Source organism: Sciurus carolinensis, chromosome 17, assembly GCF_902686445.1.
Source record: "Sciurus carolinensis chromosome 17, mSciCar1.2, whole genome shotgun sequence".
Taxonomy (NCBI): Eukaryota; Metazoa; Chordata; class Mammalia; order Rodentia; family Sciuridae; genus Sciurus; species Sciurus carolinensis.
In genome coordinates, this window is record NC_062229.1 from 34,891,579 (window position 1) to 34,911,201 (window position 19,623).

The following is a 19,623-nucleotide window of genomic DNA, read 5'->3' on the forward strand; positions in this document are numbered from 1 at the left end:
CAAGTAGCTAGGATTACTGCTGCATGACATACCAGCCGCAAAACCAATTATCTTAACCACTCTACTCTATACTGCCTCCCTGTAATGGCTCTGAGGTAAGGTAAGGTCTGACTTAAGTAAGATAATCTATTTTGACTACACTGAGAGAGAGATATATAGAGACATACATGAAGACAGAAACAGAGATATGAAGAAAACATGCTAGATGGAGAAAGGGGGTTTAGCCTGGGAAACAGCACACAAGCAAGGGGACTGTATACCATATGTTTATTTTATATGCAGGGAGAAGAGGAGGGAAAGATGGTTACATATATCTCTTTTTATTATTAAGTGTTACTTCTTCTATTCAGTCCAGGCAACTTCTGACTTACATCCATATGATTCACAATACTCCCTTGTATTAACCGTGTTCTAATGGAAGCAGTCCCTTTTTCTCACATTTCTCTCACTTTACAAGGGAAAAGCACCAATCTCAAGCCCTCTACTTTGCTTATCCCAATGCTCATAGAAAGAAAATTAAGGAAAAGGCAAAGGAAGATACCCATGAATCCTATTTCCACAGTCCTTCCTTCTCACCAGCAACTCCAATGGATCTCCTGCCTGTTTCTGAGAACTCCTGTCCTCCTCTTCCTTTCACAGTCCTAATTAACTCCTTGACACTAATATCCAGAGTAATATTCCTTTGTGAAGGACTAAGACCTGAGGAAAAGTCTAAGCTTTCTTCTAAATATAGGTGAACTTTTTTGGGCCTCTGTTTACCACCCATATCTCCTAAGACTCCTAATCTTAATCTAATCTTAATTTTAAAAATATTAATTGAAAAGGAAAAAAAAAGTTCAATTCTCAGCACCCTAAGAGAAGAGAGGGGAGTGAAGAGGAGGCCAGGGGAGAAGAAAAGGGGTGCAAAAGCATATATATATATATATATATATATATATATATACATACACATATAAAGTACTCATTTTGAGTGAGAAAGAAGGGAAATTAGGATATAAATATATACACATATAATATGTATATTATACACATATATACACATATATAATATGTATATAATACGTATATATATGTACAATGTGTACAGAATATATGAGAATGAAGTAGAAGTAATGAATAGGAATGAGATTCCTCTGCATGCACTTTAGAATCATAAACATTTTTACACATTCAAAATACAAAATTAAATCAAAACAATACAGAAATAAATGAACCTAACTATCAAAATGAAATGTAATTACATACAAAAAAATATATCAACTATGACTATACTCCCTTAGTAGATACAATGGACTTAGTTATTACTGTGTAACCCTGGACAGCTTAGTTCCTAGAACACTCACTTTGTTCACTTACAAAATGGGAATAATACCTAGTACCTAGTACCTATTCCAGGACCACTGTGAAGACAAAGATAATGCATATAAAGTGCTCAACATAATTTCTAACATAGGGTACTGTTTAACCATACCAGTCTAATTTTAATTTGTTAGTTCAGTTTTATGATTTAACTCTATATATGCTGGGTACATTATGGACTAAAGGGGCTTAGGCAAACAAGCATTCAGATAGGGATAAAAGAACAATGAGAAGTAGATTAAGAATTAAAGTATCCTTTATTTTACTGAATTATAACGATCTCTGTAGTTAAGTGGTATGTTTTGTATTGAGCAGGATGCAATAAGATACAAAAATGCTATTGACAGTATTATCTTTCCCCTTAAACTGATAATGAACTAGTAAGTCAACTGTGACTTTAACTTAAGACCTAAGTGAAGGCTGTGTGCCTAACAGAAAAATAAAGGATGTTAAAAAAGAAGGAAGGAAAAGTCAAAAGAAGGAAGGAAGGAAGGAAGATAGGGAGGGAGGGAGAGAGAAGAGAAAAAAAATTGGGGAGGGGGTTTCTTTGGGGTTTTTTTGTTATTGTTGTCTGGTTTTGTTTCACTTTTTGGTTTTGGTACTGGGGACTGAATCCAGGGGTACTTAAATATCTATTCCTTTTTTAAAAATTTTATTTTGAGACAGGAACTCACTAAGTTGTTAAGGCTGGCAGCAAACTTGTGCTCCTCCAGCCTCTCAGCCTACCAAGTCACTGGGATTACAGGCATGCATCACCACACCCAGCAAAACATTATTCTCTCTCTGTAAGCTATGTCTAATTTAAATATATATATATAGAAAAAAAGTTAGACAATTAAAATGAAGCTGGGGTGCTGGGGTGCTGGGGTTATAGCTCAGTGGTAGAGCGCTTGCCTAGCACATATGAGGTACTATGTTTGATCCTCAGTACCACATAAAAATAAATAAATTAAATAAAGGTATTGTGTCCATCTACAACTAAAAGAATAGTTTTAAAAAATGAAGTTGGGGAGAAAAAGAATATGCAGAAGGTTTAACAGTCTAATAAAACTAAGGGTCTTTAAACAGATGGTATACTCTCAGAGTATGGAAACAAAGATCCTCTCATCAAATGATGAGTTGGATAAGTTGAAGTTACTATGGTAACACCCCCAAAGTTAGCTAATCTAATTTAATCTAACTTAATCAATAAGTGGTATGAGAAGATAAAATGGTTCAGAGAGCTGCAACTTCTTCTTCAGTAAGAAACTAATTATACACAGGACAATGGAAAAATGAGGAACAAGAACCCTAAGAATTTAAGAACCACAAGTTCTCCTACCAGCTCTAGTTACAAAGAAAAGCTAACCTCCCAATGTATGTACATCATTTTCTAACCAAATAAATGAGGAACAGACCAGTATTATTAAATAAATTCTGTGCTATTTCAATACGCCATGATTTGAAGTCTCTGAAAGAAATGCCATTTTAAACAACTAATTTATAAATGAACCTTTGGACAGCCATACAAAGACAGTAAAAGATCCCTTATATTACAAAGCCTCTTTTTCATTTTTTTATTAATATAGTTTGTTGTCCCTGGTTTTACATTATAAAACTCTCTATAGGGCTGGGGATATAGCTCAGTTGGTAGAGTGCTTACTTCGCAAGCACAAGGTCCTGGGTTCAATCCCCAACACCACAAAAAAAAAAAAAAAAAAAATTCTCTATGGCATTTAACAGTACCAAATACAATTAGAGACATAAGAAATGCTCTCAATAAAATTTTCAACTTTACTTTTTGACACTATCATTTTATTTTCAGAAAAGGAAAACATGAGAATATCTCTGCAAGCAATAGAAAAGCAGGAACCTGATTCAGTTACCCTACAGTAAAGCTAACACAGAGGTGAAGACACCCCTTAATAGAGACCACATGCTCAGCATAGCTGCTGGCAAGTAGTAGACCTTCCACAAATGTGTGATGAACCAAATGAATGGATTGCAGCCAACCTCAACACTTGTCTATAAGCTTTCTGATATGAAAAATCAAGACTACAAGATGCCTTTTTATGATTTAGAAAAAAAATCCTCTCAGGGAGAGCACACAGCTTTGGACAGAGCTCTTTATGCAATATCTTTCATGAAGTAAAGGTTTTTTATAAACACATCCCTCCATTACCCTCAGGCAGATGCAATACCCAGTGTAAGTGGCCAATATCCTTATGAAAGAGGGTAAAAAAAGATGCCCTTTATTCTGGCCAGGTTCAACTCCACAGTAGGGCCAGGGTCATACATAGATGGTTTCAGACTTCAGTGGATCAGAGACACAATCACAAGCAGTGGTCCTAAGTATTTAATGTAAGAACATTTAAATATAAACTACCAACAACCTGCACTATTTTCAGAGTGTCTCAATATCTAAAACTAGATGCCCAAAGAGACTTAATAATTAGATAATAAAATAACCTTATCAAAAAGCTTGGGTTTCTTAATAAAACATATATGCTGTATCACTTCAGGAAAATCAAGCTTAAATAAAATAACTTCAATATGAAGTTATTAATTATAAATGTTTTCTCCCTTGTGAAATACCACTAAGGACTAACAAAAGCATCCATTTTTATATAAGTGAATAATATATAAACGAATCAGTGCACTCATCATTTTTGCTTTTCTACGAAAAGTAGAAAAGTCAAAGGACAAAAGCCAGATATATTCTGGGTCATATATGCAACAACAAAAAGAACAAGGAAGGGATACTTTTTCTAAAACAGAAAAAGTATCAGAATTTGTTGCTGTTCCCTGGGTCCACAGTCTCTTTTTTTGGGTTCTTTGTTTTTCACAAATAATTTTCTGATCATTTCCTCTTTTATCCCCCATGTCATCCAAGCATCTAATTTCCTGTCCATCAGGTTTCTCCCTTAGATTCAAGTTCCTTGAACTAGGTAGCTTTCTCTTCTCTTGGGAAAGCCACCCAGCACCTGTGCCTGGTTTCCACTGTATCTCTAGATAATAATAATGCAGTCCTTCCTAGATCCTATGTAAGTCCACTTTTCCTGCCTCTTCACACAGTTCCCATAACATGCCAACTTCCTAAGAAACCAGCAAGAGAGGTGTTCCAAATTGCTGAAGTGTTCCAAATTGAAGTCTTTGTAGTAACCTTTATATGTATCCTGTTGTATTTTTAAACTTCTATTCTTTACCAATTTTCTACATTGGACCATATAAAGGTTTCATATGACTCATCTGTTAATTTTTCAAAGTACCCATCATAGTGCCTTACAGAGTAAGTCTTGTTTGAATGAATATATGAAATTATTCTACATAAAGAACAATTTGATAATTTCGAAAACCTACTACTCAGGAAATCTTTCTCGAGAAGTTCTGAGTGGTATTTCTTGCCCTTTGATTCATTTTCCTATGTACTTTGGAGACTATTTGATGCTACTACATTACTCTACCTCATAGTGATCAGCCATTAAATTATACCTGCACTCTCTCCTCTTTTTAGGACTCCCCAACTCAGATCCTCTACTATCAAATTTTTCCTTCCTATCAGAAATACAATAATGATGTTATCTATTTATTAACATGTATACCTGGTCAGTTTTCCCTTCACAGGTAATCCCAGTGGAATATGATATAAAACAGTACAGAATCATGTAAGAAACAAAGAACTGGTGATCAGAAAAGTATCTAGTCAAACCCAGTTTTTTATGGTTACTTCAGGGAACTTTCTACACTTCCAAGTTTCTCCCTTTTATAAAACCTGAAATAAATATTGTGACCATATGTAGTATCTAGAATTTAGTACCTAGATTATAAAAGGCATTTGATAAATGCAAATTATTGCAGGATATTAATATCAGTACAAAAAACTATCACAGTGTATATGGACGTAACCCCTATTTACTTCTCAGTGTTGTGTGTATGTGTGTGTGTATGTCTCTCTCTCTTTCTCTCTCTCTCTCTCTCTTTCCTTCCCCCACCCCTTGGTGGTGCTAGGAAACAAACCCTGGACCTTATGTATACTAAGCAAGTGCTCTGCCACTGAGCTATACCCCCAGAAAACTTCTGCATTTTTTATAATATGACAATAAGACATTGTCAGTTCATTGTATATAATGGCCTGAACACAAGCATATGACCACCCACAACAAAATGTACCCTCTCACCTCACTGCCCTGCATAGTCTTTGCTGGGTTAGCAGAGGGGATGGCGGCATTCAGCTCAGGCTCCGGCTTACACAGAAGAGCAATGGTGTCACGATGAGACTGATAACGTTCTTTCACTTGCCCATCTGCTTGCACAGCTTTATCTAAAACTGTTCTGAAGTTGGTTCCCTCTGGGGAGGAAAAAAGTTTCCAGAGCACAGCAATGATTCTAACAGCAATATTTATGAGCTGGTTGTACTTTTAGTTCTGGTCCTCAACTTTACTTATATTCCTTTATGATCCCAATTCACTAAACAATAACTCAATTTCTGTCAATCTTTGCATTTCTGTTTTTGGAAAAATGACAAAATCATTTATAAAATCAAGGGCATAGCTACATTTTAAAATACATTTCATGGCCAGTGTGTGCCAAATACAATTCAAGAATATAGACAGAAATCAACAAAAACAAATCACTCCAAAAATTTGTACGACTTATTTAACTAGTATTCTTCTCTCAAAGAATCAACCTGACTTAAAAAGAATAACACATATTTTTTTTAAAAATCTCAATATTATATGTCCTTTTTGCAGAAATAAAACAGGTCTCCAGTCATCAAGAAGACACCACTCAGTAAGCACAAACCTTAATCATTAAAGTCTTAAAACTGTAATTTTTGACTTCAAAGTAACTCTTAGAACTCATTTTTTCAGCACCCAGATTCACTACCAAGAAAAAAAAATCATACATGTAATATGAACTCATATGATTTTTAAAATACACAGAGCTTAGAAAAGGAAATGAAATTTGGTAGGTAGATCGTTTTAATTTTCACTTTACACCTTCTTTTAAAAATCTGAATTTTTTTACAGTGAGCATGAATTACATTTGTTACTTTGTACCTTTATACTAAACTGAGGGAAAAACACCTGGGTTTACACAATAGTACAAGTTTCAGTAAAAAATGAGCTTACAACTGAGTCTAACTAACTAGCAAAAAGTAGATCCAAATTGAGAGTTTGAGTAAAGGTCATTTATATACATTTTTACCTGCTCTTAAGGGCTTATAGAGGTCATTGGATGCTGTCCTTTGCCAGCGTTCCTTGAATTTTGCTCTTAAATCATTATCAGTTGCTTCTTCTTCATCCAACAATCTTAATGACTTTAAAAGGAGGGAAAAAATCGATATATTATTTTCAGCATAAAAATTTTAAAGCAATTTTAAAATTATCACACCCAATATAGATGAAGAGTTTAGTGAGATGGAAACACTCCTATACTACTACTTAGAATATAAGTTATTTTTTGTTGTTGCAGAAATCCAAGTTATGTATTTAACAAAAAGTATTTAAAATGTAAGATTGTTAGTCATTCTTTCTCATTAAAATAAAAATGAAGAAAAAATAAGAAATTACTTATATCGAAATACAAGACTACTTCAAAGAAAGTTTTACGATTAAAATAAAGAAACAGATGCCATAACAAAAACCTTTTAATCTCAGAAGCCATAAATAAAATGAAGGGGAAAACTGATTAACTATATGAAAATAAAAAACTTAAGACTTCCATCCCAGTACAAGAGACTAACACTGTGTTTAACATATTTTAAAATGCTCTTTTAATGCTTAGCTGGAAAGAAACCCAAGGAAGTGCTGATCTATCAATGGACACAAATGCTAAAGCCAGTGGTATCTGACAATCCCTGATAGCTTAGGGCAGAGAACAACAAACTTTTCTGTTACACACCAGAGAGCAAATATTTTAGGCTACACAGGTCATGTACAATCTGTCACTTATTCTTTTTTTACAATTCTCTGAAAAACAGCAAAAATCATCCTCCAAATAAAAATCAAACTGAAACAAACAAAAATGGGCCAAAAGTCAAAACTGGTTCACCATTCACATTTTGCCAGATTTGTAGTTCTTCACTGGCATAGAATATACACTGAACACAAAAGGAGGAGACAAGAATAGGAGTCAACAAAACTGAGAGACTCCCCCTCCACCAAATCAGGACACTTACAAACAGGTAACTCAGGGAAATAATTTTAAAAAGCAAAACAGCCAACAGAAGGAAACCTACATGATCAGCTTTTGGATCTAAATAGAAAAGTGATATCACCTGAGATTCTTAATAAAAAGCCTGCACATGGGACTAGAAATCACACTGTGTGACACAGTTTTAAGATGAAGTCCCGATTAGAAGATTATCCACAGGAAAAAAAAAAAAAGTTTAAAGAGGTATCAGGTATACCATGCTTTTCTACAGCAAAAACAAACACAAATCCTATCTAAAAGAATTCACTTTAAACCTATCAATTCTCAGCAAATGTTAATTCACACACAAAAATCATTCAACACTAAATGTGTTAAAGAATATCCACCAATTCCAGCATATGTGAATTCACAAACAAAAACAATACAACACTAAATGCAATGTAGTATTTGTACTGGATCATGGAACAGAATAACATCAGTGGAATAACTGGTAAAATCTGAGTAAAAATATTATCCCACTGTTTAATTTCTTAGTTGTAACAAATTTAACATGACTACATAAGATTTTAACTTTGGGGGGGAGCGAGGTGAAGAAAATATAGGAACTCTGCACTAAATCTGTAAACTTTTCTATACGTCTAACACTCTGCAAAATAAAAACCTTTTAAAATTAAAACACAAGAACAAAAACAAACTGAACATGAGGAATCAAGTCACTATTTTTAAAAAATGTCAAATCACAGAGTCAAACTCACAAAGATTAGAGATATCAGCATTATAAAATGAAAGAACATAAAATACATTTAATGTATTTTAAGAAATAATAAATAAAGGTATAACATAAAAAGAAAGAGAATAGAAGAACTGAAAAAAGGCCAAATAGAATTTCTAGAAATGAAAAACATAACAAAATTAGGACATTAATGGATACCTAAAAGCTGCAGAGATATAACTGAAGAGAATGCGTTAACTGGAAGATTCTAAGACCAAAACAATTTGTGAACTATGAATGAATGAAGCACAATGAAGCACAGTACACAAAATGAGAGGTTGAGAGACATGGAAAATTCAGTAAAAAGATTCAGTAAAAAGATTCAACATACAAATAATCAGAGATCCAGAAAGAGATAATGAGAATAGGGAAAAAGCAATAGTCAAGGAAGTGAAAACTAAAATTAAGCATTTTCCAGGATAGATAAAAGATATAATTCCTTAAATTCAGTGCATCCAATGAAATTGCAAGCAACTTAAAGGAAACTCAGACACAGTATAATAAATTTCAAAGAATAGAAGTAACAGTATGTAACTTCAATGCCAATGTTAAAAAAAAAATGGAATGAACAACTATAAAAGCAAGAAAAAATGGGAAGAGAGGCTAGAGCAAAGAAACCCACAGAATTCTAAGTGAGACAAATATAAAAATACAAACTATGGTAGAACGTGATTCTGAATATATGAAAATAAAGTTAATACAAATGGACTTAACCCTTCAGGTAGAGACAAAGATTTTCAAACTAAATTAGAAAGATAATACTGCTATGTGCCATTTACAAAACACACAACTATAGGTTGAGTATCCCTAATCCAAAAATCCAAAATCTGAAATGCTCCAAAATACAAATACTTTTGAGCACCAACGTAACACCAAAAATGGAAAACTCCATAGCTGATTTCACGTAACAGATCAAAATAAAAACACAGGCACACTAAAAATTGTGTTACAATTGCCTTCAGGATGTGTATATGTTACACAGAAAAAAAACAAATTTCACATTTAGACTTTGGTCCCATATCCACAATATCTCATTATATATATGCAAATATTCTTAAATTCAAAAAAAGAAAAATCGAAAATCAAAAACACATTCAGAAAAGGGATACTCAAACTGTGTAAGGACACACAAGCTAAAAGCCAGACAGACACTACAAAAAAACTAAAGACCAACATCCCTCGTAAACATAGGGGCAAAATCTTCAACAAAATACTATCAAACCAAATCTAGCAGCACATCAAAACGATTTTATACCATGAAAAGAACGATATCCCAGGAATGCAAGATGGTTCACATCTGAAAATCAATTAATGTAATACACCATATTAGTAGAACGAGGACAAAAACCTTATGATCATCTTAAAAGAGATGCAGAAAAAAGTATTTGACAAAATCCAACACTCTTTCATGATAAAAACATTTGACAAACTACGAGTAGAAAGGAACTTTCTCAACCTGATAAAGGCCATCTATGAAAAACCCACAACTAACATCTCACAGTCATGCTCCACATACCCATGTTTGGTCAAGGACAGAATACATATACAATGACAGTACCAGAATATTATCTCACCTAGTGATGTCCTAGCCATTTCAATGTAAGCAAAATGCTATGTGTAAGTAAATGCTTTGATGTTTGCACCTAACAAGTATTTCTCAGAACATTCTGATATAAAGTGACACATGACTGTGCTGAACAGTCAAATGCTGGAAGCTCTCCCCATAAAATCAGGAATAAGACCAGGATGTCCATTCTCAATATTTGTAACTTGCCAGGAAAACTAGGCAAGAAAAATAAAAGATATTCAAATTAGTAAGAAAAAAATAAAACTCTCTCTAGTTGCACTTCACTTAAAGAACATCCTAAAGATTCCACAAAATACTTTTATAGAGACAATAAATTCAATAAACTAAAAGACAAATTCCACAACAAAAATTTGCTGTATTTTTAGCAATGAACAGTCAAAAATGGAAATTAAAAATAACAGTATCAAAAAAAATAAAATATTTAGAAATAAATTTAACCAAAGAGGTGCAAGACTTGTACACTGAAAACTACAGAGCACTGGTGAAAAAGTTAACAACATTTTTAAAAACGGAAAAATATCCTATGTTCATGAATTCAAGATTGAATATTAAGACTGGCAATGCTCTCCAAATTGATTTACAGAATCAGGCCACCAGGTGCAGTGGTGCACACCTATAATCCTTGCAACTCAGGAGGTGGAAGCAGGAGGATGACAAGCTCAAAGCCAATCTCAGAATCTCAGCAAGGCCCTAGCAACTTAGTAAGACCCTGTCTCAAAAAATAAAAAGGGGGCTGGGGAGATAGATCAGTTGGTAGAGTACTTGCCTCACAAGCATAAGACCATGGGTTCAATCCCCAGCACTGAAAAAAAAAAGAAAGAAAGAAAAAGAAAAAAAATAAAAAGGGCTGAGAATGTGGCTCAAAGGTTAAGCACCCCTGGGTTCAATTTCTGGTACCAAAAAATAAAATTAAATTAAAAAGATTCAACGCGATCCTTATTAAACTTCCAATTTTATTTTTGGTAGAAATGAATAAGCTGATCCTAAAATTCATTTGGAATTGCAAAGAACCCCATATAGAGAAAATAATCTTTAAAAAGGGCAAAGTTGTAGAACTTAAGACTCCTCCCCTCCATTTCAAAAAATACTACAAAACTACAATAATAAAACAATGTAATGGCATAGGTTTAGACATATCAAGCAATTTTTCACAAAGATGCCTAGGCCATTGTCATCAACAATAATGCTAGAACAGAGTAACTACATGCAAAATATGATGTTGGACATTTACCTCACACCAAATTCAAGATTTATTTCAAAACAGATCGAACACCTAAACAGAAGAGCTAAAACTATGAGACTCTTAGAAGAACACATTAAGAGTAAATCTTCATGACCTTCAATTTTTGGCAATGTAATCCTAAATATAGCACCAAAAGCAAAAGGAACAAAGGGACATTATATAAACTGTACTTCATCAAAACTGAAAACTTTTCTGCATCAAAGAACAGTACCCAAAGAGTGAAAAGACAATCCACAGAACAGAAGGTACCTGGTTAATCATACAGCTGATAAGGCCTACCATCCAAACATGTGGATGTAAATTTCCTACTAACTTCTATAAAGTACATGACTGAGTGGCTTTCAGTACATTTAAAAATGTGTAAAAGAAATCTTGCAATTCAACAAAAAGACAACCCAATTTTTGAAAAATGTCAAAAGTTATTAGATATTTTTCCAAAGATACGCAAGTGGCAAATAATCACAGGAAAAGGCGACCGATATCATTAGCCATTAGGAAAATGCAAATTGAACCCACAATGAGATACTTCACACATATTATGTAAGGTATGATTTTTTTCCTTAAGAAAACTGTAATACAGGCTGGGGCTGGGGTTGTGGCTCAGTGATTGAGCGCTAGCCTACCATGTGTGAGGCACTGGGTTCAATTCTCAGCACCACATAAAAATAAGTGAATAAAATAAAGGTTCACCAAAAACTAAAAAAAAATTTTTTAAAAAAGAAAATTATAATGACTAGTAAGGATGTGAACAAACTGGAACCTTTACACACTGCTGGCAAAAATGTAAAATGGTACAGCTATTTGGGAGAGTGTTTGGCAATTCCTTAAAAAAATGAGACTTACCATATGACCCAGCAACTCTGCTCCCAGGTATACATTCCCAAGAGAAATGAAAACAAGTGCTCAAATAAAAATTTATACACATACAGTAGGATTATTCAAAACAGTCAAAAAAAAGTGACAACAACTTAAACATTCATCAATTGAGGAATGGACAAACAATATATGGTATATCCACACAATGGAATATTATATGGCCATAAAAAGAAATGAAGTATTAACACATGCTATAACATGGATGAACCTTGAAAATATTATGCTAAGAAAAAAAAAGCCAAACTCAAAAGGCCATATATTGTAGGATTTCATTTATATGAAATGTCCAAAACAGGCAAATCCATGAGACAGAAATCAAATTAGTGTGGTTTTCAAGGGCAGAGAGAAAGGGAAAAAGAGGGGTGACTGCAAATTCTTTGGGAAGAAGGAAAATGTTCTGGAATTAATATCAGTGTTCACAGAACATTGTGAATGTACTAAAAGTCACACAACTGTATACTTTAAAGACTTTGAGTGAATTTTATGTTCTGTGAATTTTACCTAAAAATAAAACAGAGAATCGAATATGGATATTAAACAGAGGAGTTGTTTTTTAAAGAACCAATTAGGTATCTTGGAAATAAAAAGATCAAGGAAATTAAATACATGTGTACACACACAGACAATGGCTGAAGAATCAAAACACAGCTGAATAGTTGATTAATGAACTAGAAAGATGACCTGAGATAGTCTCTCTGAAAGAAGAAAAAGAGCACAAACAGAAAAAAATAAAAGATATGATAAGGGATTTGAAGAAATGATACAGAAGCATAGCCATCAGTCTAACAGGAACTCATAGGGAAATAATGGAGGGGATAGAGAAAAAGGAATCTAAAGAAATAGAACCCACAGACAGGAATCTAATCTTTAAAGGACCCAACAGGTCCCAAACAGACTATTTACAAAAGAAAAAACTGGTAAACACCTCAAATTTCTGAAAATTAAGATTAAACAAAATGACTAAAAGCTACCAGTGAGAAAAACAACTCAAATCAAGTACCAGCTTTACAACTTACTATAGTTTACATTTCTAAGTACAAATGACAAATACAAACCTTAAATCATAAGGCTGTTAGAAACATCAAAATAAATAAAAGCACTTCATTTTTAGATAGACAACAAACATATGTATATACACTAATGTCTGTATAAGATAAACTTTTTTCACTTCAAATTTTTTAAGGAGATGCTCCTCACAACTGATACATATTTCATTAGGCAATATCCTTATCAAAAAAATTGTTATAAAATCAAACACATCTTCCAATCAATGGCATCTTAAAATCAAGGAAATACAGAAGTATTTAATATTTATGTAACTATTAAGTAGCAGACATGTGTGTTATCCCAATGTACAACTCTGCAGGCTACACAGTATATTACTATTTTCTCGATGAGTCAGCTGAGACATGAAGATGTTAAACAGCTTGCCCAGAGTCACAGCTAGATGTAAGAGGTAAGAATCAAATCCAAACATAATTCCACACTCTGAGACTTTAACCACTGAACTATGTGTAAATTATGAAGTACCAAATGAAGATTTATCCTTATAATTTTTGTTTACTAAATGCTCCCAGAATGTTCTCCATTTGACTCAGGTCTGCATTTTCCAGGGTTTGCCTGCCCCTACACAGTCAAACAATTTTTCTTGATGCCATCACTTCTGGGATTTCTAACAAACTCTCCACTTCCTTCTCCCTATGTCTACCTGCTATTTCTAATGTCCATTCAATTGCAACACAAGATGACAGCTTGCTTAGTCCACAAATCAACAGAATTTAAAGGACTATAAAGTATTCTTCTATGACCTTAAGAGCAAAGTGTGTCAAATTTTAATAGACATGAAAATGACTAGGAATCTGATCAAGATGCAGATTGTGGTTCAGTAAATCTGGAGTGAGGCCTGAGATTCTACATTTCTAACAAGCTCAACACAGCAAAGATTTAACACTAAACTATGTAAACATTCTAGTTAGTTTTTCAGGTTACTGACTCTGTCTACACAGATAAGGTTGGTGACAGCTTAATAATTAATGTAGAATCCCTCACAAATAGCAGCATTCCAAAATCAATTATGCAGTAAGTCTCCATCCTAAGCTTTTTCAAGAGCTGATTTGCATTGAAAAATGAATAACGACCATCACTAATATCAACAGTTATAATTGCAATACTATCATCATAATAGTAACATAAGAGTAATAAAAGCTATAATTTATTAACCACATCCTATGTGTCCCCAAGGCTAGGCATTTCACTGTTTTAACTTTATCTTTTACGTAAATAGCTCACCCACAAGATCCATATTGTCATCATAAGTATTTAAGTGCTCTGCCTCTCTCTCAATGTATTTGGAAATTATGTAAATATAATATCCTCCGAAAGTTAATTAAAAAATCAAAACTTCAAGGACTGATAAGAAAGGTCACCTAAACAGACTATGTGACTTCAAAACTGACCAGAGTCCATCTAATCAATTTCTAAGTATCTAGAGCTGAAGAAAGAAATCTAGCAATTAGGGAAAAAGACAAAGGCACCAGAAAAAATTTACATTGGTGGACAGTAAGCTTTAGTAAAAAAAAGAACTTTACAAAGTGTTTTATTCCTATTAATAAAATGCCATCACTACTGGTATATGAATGTAGCAGCTTTATAAAATATTTGATGTGATGTCCTAACTTCCTTTGCTCCATGTTCATCAAGAAACCTGATCAGCCTATGCACAAATGAAATCATTAATTACAAAGACTTCAGTTTGTGTGATAGTAATTTCTTAGAGTATACTAGCATTATATAGAAGTCATATGAATTTTATTAACATGCATTTATTTGACTTAAGACAAGAATGAACTCATTCTCATTCAACCAGGATTCCTCTTGAGACTGAAGAGCAAGCTCTGGGGTTACATTAATTTCTGGGGCAAAGATGATGAATACAACCCTGTGAAACCCTCCAGGCCTCATTCCTGTTGAACACCAAGAGATCACAGTTTTTATTTGAAAAGCAAATCTTTTAAAACATACCTCATCTAGAATTTCTCTATTTCTTTGTAGTAGTTCAGGTAGTTCTTTGATCAACTGATCAACAGTCTGGATACCACCCTGTTCAATCACCGATGTGGACTTAGTCAATATCGACTGAGGTACAGTATCTCCAGACACATCTTCAATTGCTGCTGGAAGATTAAGGGAAGCTAACACGCTGAAAAAAATGAGATATTGTGTCATGTTTAAGGCTAAACCATCTTTAAAATATTAACTGCCTATATCCAAATCAATAGCAATGGAATGGAGTTAGCCTCTAAAAAATGAAGATCACCCCCACTAATAAAAAAATAAAGCAAAGATAAAGGGAAAAAAAACAGAAAAATCAATAATTGATAAGACAAAAACATTACAAGTTATTTAAGTTCACAGTTCACAATTAAAAGCCAAAAAGAAAAATTATGACAGCATTTAAAATACACTAGACATCTTTTGGCCTGTAGCTCAAACTTAACTTCTTTTAGCCTAAATAATTAAAAGTAAAAAAATTCTTTTTCAGTAGCACATGCATATAATTCCAGCAACTCAGGAAGCTGAAGCAGAAGAATTCCAAGTTTGAGACTGGCCTCAGCAACTTACAAAGGCCCTAAGCAAGAGCAAGACCCTTTCTCAAAATAAAAATGTTTTCAAAAAGGGCAGGAGATGTGGCTCTTTAGTTAAGCACCCTAGGGTTCAATCCCAGGTACCCACCCCCCCCGCAAAAAAAAAGAATTTTTTTCCTTGAAAAAGCAATCTTTTATACCTTTGATGGTAACACTGTCGGTGACAAATCAGAAATAATACATGAAATAGCTAAAATTTCATATTATTTAGGCAAAATATCAATAGAACAATAGGAAGACTAAGAATTACAGAATATTCAGAATATTCACCTGTTCTCAGTTGTGGTACAATAAGAATTTTTCACTTATTTCATTTACATGATAGGGACAGAGGACTTATCCCTGTCTACTATTCATGGAGACAATAAAGCAAATAACATGATGTAATGCAATAAATTGCTCAAAAAACAAGTTCTGTACAAACTCAAACTGCCTCTTAATCATATGCAATTACTGTTGCCTTCTTGCTAGATAAAGAAAAATTCCATGCATTCATCAAAATGATAAATCAAACTAGGAGAATATATTCTCAATCATATATATCTAACAAAGAACTTGTCTCCAAAATATATAAAGAACTCTTTAAAGGTAATTAAGGAGGAAAAACTCAATTTAAAAAAGGAGCCAGGGTTGGGGTTGTGGCTCAGTGGTAGAGTGCTTGCCTAGCATGCATGAGGTGGGTTCAATTCTCAGTGAAAGAAAGAAAAAGGGGAAGGGGGTGGGAGGGGGGAAGGAAGGGGAGGGGAGAAAGGAAGGAAGAAAATAAAGGTCCATCAACAAATTAAAAAACAATTTTGTAATAAAAATAAGTAAATAAAAAAGGAGCCAAATGACTGGTGTGAAGCTCAGTAGAAGAGCACTTAACCTAGATGCACAAGACCTAGGTTCTATCTCCAGCAAAATGAAAATACAGAGGAACCTAATGTTTCGACCAACACTTCATAAAAGATATATAAATGGCTACTGAACACATGAAAAGCTGCTCAACATCACTGGTAATTGGAGAATGCAAATTGAACTCCAATGAGAGATGGCTACATATACACTATATACATGGCTAAAATTTAAAAGTGTAAGAGTGCTGGTGAGGATGCAGAGCAACTGTATTTCTCACAATAGTGCAGGTAGAATATAAAATGGAGGACCCATTTTGGAAAACATTCTGGCAACTTCATATAAACTCAAAATATACAACTCAAATTTCACATCTAGGGCTAGGGATGTAGGTCAGTGGTAGAGCACTTGCCTACCATGTGCAAGACCCTGGGTTCATTCCCCAGCACTGGAAAGGGCGGGGGGTGGGGGGGTCTACTATTCAGTATTTACCAAAAACAACAAAAACATGTCCACATAGATTTGTATATGAATACTTGTGGCACCTGAAATGTTTTATCAACAGGCAAACTTAACAAACTACTATATGACTGTAAAATACTGCTCGAAGCAAGGATGTGGGGAAAAGTGTGCACTCATACATTGTTAGTGGGACTGCAGATTGGTGCAACCACTTTGGAAAGCAGTATGGAGATTCCTTAGAAAACTTGGAATGGAACCACCATTTGACCCAGCTATCCCACTCCTCAGTTTATACCCAAAGGACTTAAAATCAGCATTCTACAATGACACAGCCACATCAATGTTTACAGCAGCTCAATTCACAATAGCAAAACTATAGAATCAACCTAGATACCCTTCAACATATGAATGGATAAAGAAAATATGATACATATACACAATGGAATATTACTTAGCCTCAAAGAAGAATGAAATTATGGCATTTGCAGGTAAATGGATGGAATTGGAGAATATCAAAATAGGCCAATACCAAATAACCAAAGCTGAATGTTTTCTCTGATAAGAGGATAGTGATCCATAGTGGGGGGATGGGTAGGGAAGAATGAACAAACTTTGGACTGTACAGAGGGGAGTGAGGGGAGGGGTGGGGCAGGTGGGGATGGGAAGGACAGTAGATTGTGACAGACATTATTACCCATATACATATAAGAAAAAAATTTTTTCTAAAAATTTATCACTGTCAAAAAAGTTAATGAAAAAATTAATAAAAGAAAAAGTAAAAAAAAATACTGCTCAGATCAAAAAAGAAAAAAAAATCAAATTGATACACATGACAATACAGATGAATCTCAGAAGCAAACTGAAGGAAGTAGAGAATATACTGTACATACTTAAAGTACTACATACTGTACAACTGTACTATACTGTACATACTGTACATGATATAATGAATTACCTTCATATTAAACTGTATAAAGATTAAAACCTATGGTTACAGGGAGCACATTAGTAGTGACGAGGTGAAGAGGGACTGAAGGGAAGAGGCGTAAGAGAATTTTAGGGTAACAGAACTATTCCCCAGTCTCAATCTCAGTGGTGGTTACATGGGCACATATATTTACTAAAACTTAACTGTACACTTAAAATGGGTGTATTTCATTGTGTACAAATTATACCTTTTTATTAGAGCATTATATTACACACAGTAGCTGGGTTCATTTTGACAAAATCATATACACATGAAATTTTGTTTCAGTTCCCATTCCTCACCTTTTCCTTCCCCTCCTTCCTCCCGCTATTATCCTTTCTCTACACTGATCTTTCTTTCACTCATTTATTTTTGATTGGTTCTTTCTACTTTTGTATAAAGGTGAAATGTCATGGTATATTTACATGTGCACATAACATGATTTTGTAAAATTCATTCTGTACTTCCTCTCCTTTCTCAACTCTCTTTCTTTCTGTCTTTTATTCCCTGATCTTCCATCTTTATGATCTCTGATCCCCCAATCCTTCTTTCCCCTACTTTTCTCTAGACAGACATGTGAGAGAAAACACTCAACCCTTGGTTTTCTGAGACTGGCTTACTTCACTTAGCAATGATGTTCTCCATTTCCATCCATTTACCAACAAATGCCATAATTTCATTCTTTCTTATGGGTGAGTAAAACTCCATTGTGTATATATACCACATTTTCTGTATCCATTCACCTACTGATGGGCAACTAAGCTGATTCCATATTTGGCTATTGTGAATTGTGCTGCTTTCACTGAGGTGGCTATATCACTACAGTATGCTAATTTTAGTTCTTTTGGATATACACCAAGGAATGGGATGGCTGGGTCATATGTTGGCTCCATTCCTAGTTTTTTTAAGGTAACTTGATGCTGCTTTCCAGAGTGGTTGAACTAATTTGCAGTCCCATCAACAACATACAAGAGTACCTTTATCCCCACATCCTCCTCAGCATTTGTAACTATTTGTGTTCTTGATGTCTGCCATTCTAATTATAAGGAAACAAAATTTTAGTGTAATTTTGATTTCCATTTCCTTGGTTGCTAGAGATGTTTAACATTTTTTCATTTATTTGTACTATTTATGTTTCTTCTTTTGAGAAGTGTCTGTTTTGGTTTTTTGCCCATTTATTGACTGGGTTACTTGGGTTTCTCGGTGTTAAGTTTTTTAAGTTCTTTATAAACTCTGGCTATTAATCTGCTGTCAGATGAGCAGCTGGCAAAGATTTTCTCCCATTGTGTAGATTCTCTCTTCACAATCTTAATTATTTCCTTTGCTGTGCAAAAGCTTTCCAATGTGATGGCATCCCACTTATTGATATTTGGTTTTGTTTCTTGAGATTTTAGCGGTCTTGTTAAGGAAAACAGTGCCAGCACCAATATGATGAAAGATTGACCCTATGTTTTCTTCCAGCAGTTGCTAGGATTCTAGTCTAATTCCCAAGTCTTTAACCATTTTTTTTTAAGTTGTTGATGAAACTTTATTTATTTATATGTGATGCTGAGAATCAAACCCAGTGCCTCACACATGCTAGGCAAGTGCTCTACCACTGAGCTACCACCCCAGCCCTCTTTGATCCATTTTACTTTTGTGCAGGGTGAGAAATAAGGATCTAGTTTCATTCTTCTAATATGGATATCCAGTTTTCCCAGCATCATTTGCTAAAATGACATTTTCCTCCAACATATATTTTTG

At 34.1% G+C, this 19,623-nt stretch overlaps 1 protein-coding gene across 2 annotated transcripts in view; it reads right to left on the reverse strand.

Moving 5' to 3' along the window:
- Pdcd6ip (programmed cell death 6 interacting protein) overlaps positions 1-19,623 on the reverse strand; it is a 71,349-nt gene that overhangs the window by 13,261 nt on the left and 38,465 nt on the right. For both annotated transcript variants that reach the window (XM_047530859.1, XM_047530860.1), the window contains exons 10-12: positions 14,995-15,172; positions 6,547-6,658; positions 5,517-5,686 (exon numbers count right to left, since the gene is read on the reverse strand). In XM_047530859.1, the coding sequence (XP_047386815.1) occupies positions 5,517-5,686; positions 6,547-6,658; positions 14,995-15,172 (460 nt within the window). The remainder of the gene's footprint in view (positions 1-5,516; positions 5,687-6,546; positions 6,659-14,994; positions 15,173-19,623) is intronic.